The sequence below is a fragment of the Triticum dicoccoides genome, chromosome 7A (assembly GCF_002162155.2).
Source record: "Triticum dicoccoides isolate Atlit2015 ecotype Zavitan chromosome 7A, WEW_v2.0, whole genome shotgun sequence".
NCBI lineage: Eukaryota > Viridiplantae > Streptophyta > Magnoliopsida > Poales > Poaceae > Triticum > Triticum dicoccoides.
Genome location: NC_041392.1, coordinates 29,971,708 through 29,975,405, shown reverse-complemented (window position 1 = coordinate 29,975,405; position 3,698 = coordinate 29,971,708). Strand labels below are relative to the sequence as shown.

At 43.2% G+C, this 3,698-nt stretch overlaps 1 protein-coding gene across 1 annotated transcript in view; it reads right to left on the bottom strand.

Moving 5' to 3' along the window:
* The window catches only part of LOC119332948 (wall-associated receptor kinase 4-like), a 4,156-nt gene extending 2,356 nt beyond the window's left edge, over positions 1-1,800 (bottom strand). Inside the window, exons 1-2 of the mRNA XM_037606026.1 lie at positions 756-1,800; positions 87-245 (exon numbers count right to left, since the gene is read on the bottom strand). Of these exons, the coding sequence (XP_037461923.1) occupies positions 87-245; positions 756-1,800 (1,204 nt within the window). The remainder of the gene's footprint in view (positions 1-86; positions 246-755) is intronic.
* Positions 1,801-3,698: the final 1,898 nt, after the last annotated feature.

Here is a 3,698-nt window from a genome sequence, read left to right as displayed (position 1 = left end):
GTGTGATGCATCTATCAAGTAAAGTGTAAAATGTTACGAAAATGGACAACTTCTTTTAAGTAATCTTGTGCACTAGCAGTGCTTACCAACAACCACTGTTAGTAGTAGGGGGAATTTGTCTGCACAAGTTCCTGTTTTCCCGTCCCCTTTCTCCCCTCTTTGGCATGGGCAATCATAGCCTCCTGGCTTGTTTATGCATGTCCCAGAACAAGGATACAAATCAGGGTGCTCGCACTCATCGATGTCTGAGAGGAAAAAGAAAGATGTTGAACATACAAAATTCAAAGTAACCACTCTAAATAAATATTTGCATGTATTGCTTCCATTTCTTTTTTTCTTCGCATATTAGGTCTATCTTAAGTCAAATCTTCAAAATTTAAACGAGTTTGTAGAGGAAAAAAAAAACCAACATTCACAATACCAAATGAAGATCATTATATCCTCCATGGAATATATTTTATTTGTTTGATATTGTAGATGTTGATACTTTTTAATATAGATTCTTTGAGGCAGTTTTAAATATAGATCTGGTCAAACTTTACTAAGTTTGACTTAAGACAAACATAATATGAGAAGTAAAAAAGAAACGGAGGGATTGCATATTAGCATATGCGTAACACCCTGTGTGCAGAAACGGAGGTAATCTTATGATGAAATTTATTAGCATATGTGTTTTCTTGTGATGATGGTTTTGTAATGTAGTCATGTATATCCCTGGTAATTGAAAAACTAGTGCGAGTAGTAGTATATAGTACCTTTGCATCCACCGGTGATGTAAGGGTTACCCTCATAGTGGGGCAAGCATTTGCAGACAAAGCCAGGCCCCCTGGTTGCGTTGGCACAATAGCTGTCGGCGCTGGCGCACACGGGAGACGGCTGCCCTTCGGGTGGACATGATCCGCTCCGGATGGCGAAATCCAGCACGTACGGCACGCCCCTTGGCAGTATCTTGCGCTGCAACTCGTCGCCGTACAAGTCCGGCGTAGAGAAGTTGTACCACGAACTCTCCACCACCATGGCATAGGAGCACGGGTTGGTCTCCCACAGGGTGTTGTTATAGGGCCCATCCACGTTGACAGAGAACCTGTCGAGGGGAGCCGCTTCCGGGAAGGAGGCCTGGCAGCAGCCCCGCCGGGAGCAGGAGCCATTGGTGGCGTCGTGCAGGTTGCCCCTGAGGTCTGACTCGCAGGTGAGGAAGTAGCTGTTTCCGACCTTCCCCCCGATGCTGCTGGAGACCATAGCATCGACGTCCCAGCCGATGCCGACGAGAACATTGCGCGTCATCGACAGGAGGAACGGCGACGGCCCCTCCCCGTTGATGCTGAGCGTGTCTACCAAATATGTAGCCTGTCTAGTTTTGACAAAGTTGTCAGCATTTGTGCTGCAGACGGATGCTACAGCGCCGTACACCTGCACCTCGCCCTTGGCGGATGATACGCCAATGAGCTCGAACGGCGCCACCGCGTCCGTGATATTCATGTCCCGCACCCGGCCAGTGATGTTCGCCGCCCCCGAGTAGATGTAGGAGTAGCGGGTCACACTCTGGGATAAACCTGGGTAAGCAAGGAAGGCTCGAGGGGGGTCGAAGGAGTCGTTGCAGGAGACCTCGAAGCCCTCAAGGAAGCAGCCGGGCATGGCGGCGAGGCCGAACGGGAACGGGAGGCTAATGTCGCCGCACTTGTCTGGGCAACCCGGAAGTGTGATTGGCTGCCCCTGCTTTTCAGCAGCGGCTCCTAGGACCACCAACCAATCGATCACACTCTTGAAATTTCTGATGGGGTGATGAAAGAACCGTTCCATATCAGATAGCTTGGGTCATCTCCCCATGCTTAACCATACTGTCAGGGAAGGTGTTAACTTGATATAATTGAGATTATCGACAGGAAAATAATGTTACTATGTGTCATCTACCCTCACTTAACCATAGATGTTGTTTTGGAGAATATCAAAAGTTCATTTCTTTTGCGGGTGATAAAAAGTTCATGTTTAATGGAGACAAGTGTGTCATTCGCCCACTTCCGGCTTGCCATGAGAATCCTTTAGAAGAGTGCCTATAGTGACTTCGTAAATCTTAAAATGATATGCCGTTTCAGCCTCTTAAAGATGCTCATAGGGGTAGGATGTGCGTGTGTGTGCATTCATAGAAATGAGTGTATACGCGTATGTATGAACGTTTGCGTTTGTACCTTGTTAAAAAAACCGGGGTGCCTGAAAAATAAAACAAACTGGCCGCGCAAGGCTATCTGATGAAACCAATAATATTGACTCGTTATCCCAAAATCAAAATAGTGTGGGACTGAGCCACACTGACCTGCCATTCACAGGTAGTACTCCTATTAGTTATTCTTGTCCTGTGCTCAGATTACACATTTATTTTAATGTTGGGGTGTGTCTAGGGCACATCTAGATGTGCTCTAGTTATTGCACATCTAAGTGAGTGAATCAAGCATAAAGAGAAAAAGAAAAAAGAAAAAGAAAATATTCACACGAATCTTAATGTAAGATCAATGACATATTACTTAGATGTGTAATACTTATGACACATCTAGATGTGCTTTAGCAAAACTGTATTTTTAATATTTCATTATAAACTCGTCTAGACAACTGGTGACGAATTGAATGGAATCTTCTTATTTTATTGACAGGAAATGGAACGCAATCTTCGATGTCTAAAGAAAAGCTAGTGCCATGAGACTTAAAAACTGACGGTGTCGGTCGTTTGCACCTGAATCTATGCAACTACTTGCAGTTGTATAGAGAAACAAAACTTACACTCGTACTTCCTCCGTGTCAAAACATAATACATCTTAGCAACAACTCGCATGCCAGGGAAGCAGGGGCGTAGCAAGGGAATAATATGGTGGTGCCGATGGACCACCATGAAATTAGATTGGATATAGCATATAGAGAGTTTAATTGTTTAATATATAGATAAAATCTATATCTATCTATCTATCTATCTATCTATCTATATCTATCTATCTATCTATATCTATCTATCTATCTATCTATCTATCTATCTATCTATCTATCTATATCTATACCTATACTAATTACAGACTCCCTAATAATTCCCACGTTAATTAGAAATTAGAAGCCGTTCATCTGGTGGGACCAAATTATTACGGTGTAGATCAATCTACAAATTCCAGTGACAAAAAATGATCAAGAAGGCCCAAAATCCTTTATCGGTTGTAAAAAAAAAAGTAGGAAAAAAATAACTCAATCTCTTTGCGCGGTTCAAAATAGAAGGAATCTCAATGTATCCCACGAGCCAAAAATCCTCTCTTGGTAGTTAAAATTTAAGTAGGAAAAGAAATTCTAACTCAATCTCTTTTCACGTTTGAAAATAGAAGGAGTCTCAATCTATCTAAAACTCCACTACATCTTCCCCCTGTTGAAAAAGCTCCACGTACGGCATCTTCTCCTTTTCCAGAAAATCTACAACCTGAAGCAATCTATAACAATACTCCACGACCTCTTCCTTCTTATTAGTCAAGATCAACAATCTGAAGAAATCTCTACGTATTATACTCCATGGCATCTTCCGCTTCCGAAGCAATCTTGCAGCTTGGATATCGTCTCTCTCTTATCCCATGGAAAAACCGCACCATCTCTTTCAGGCTGAAGGCCCAACCTTGACAACGAAGCGAGTGCTGGGATTAATTGGGAGTTGATCGACGAAGCTACCGAGCTGC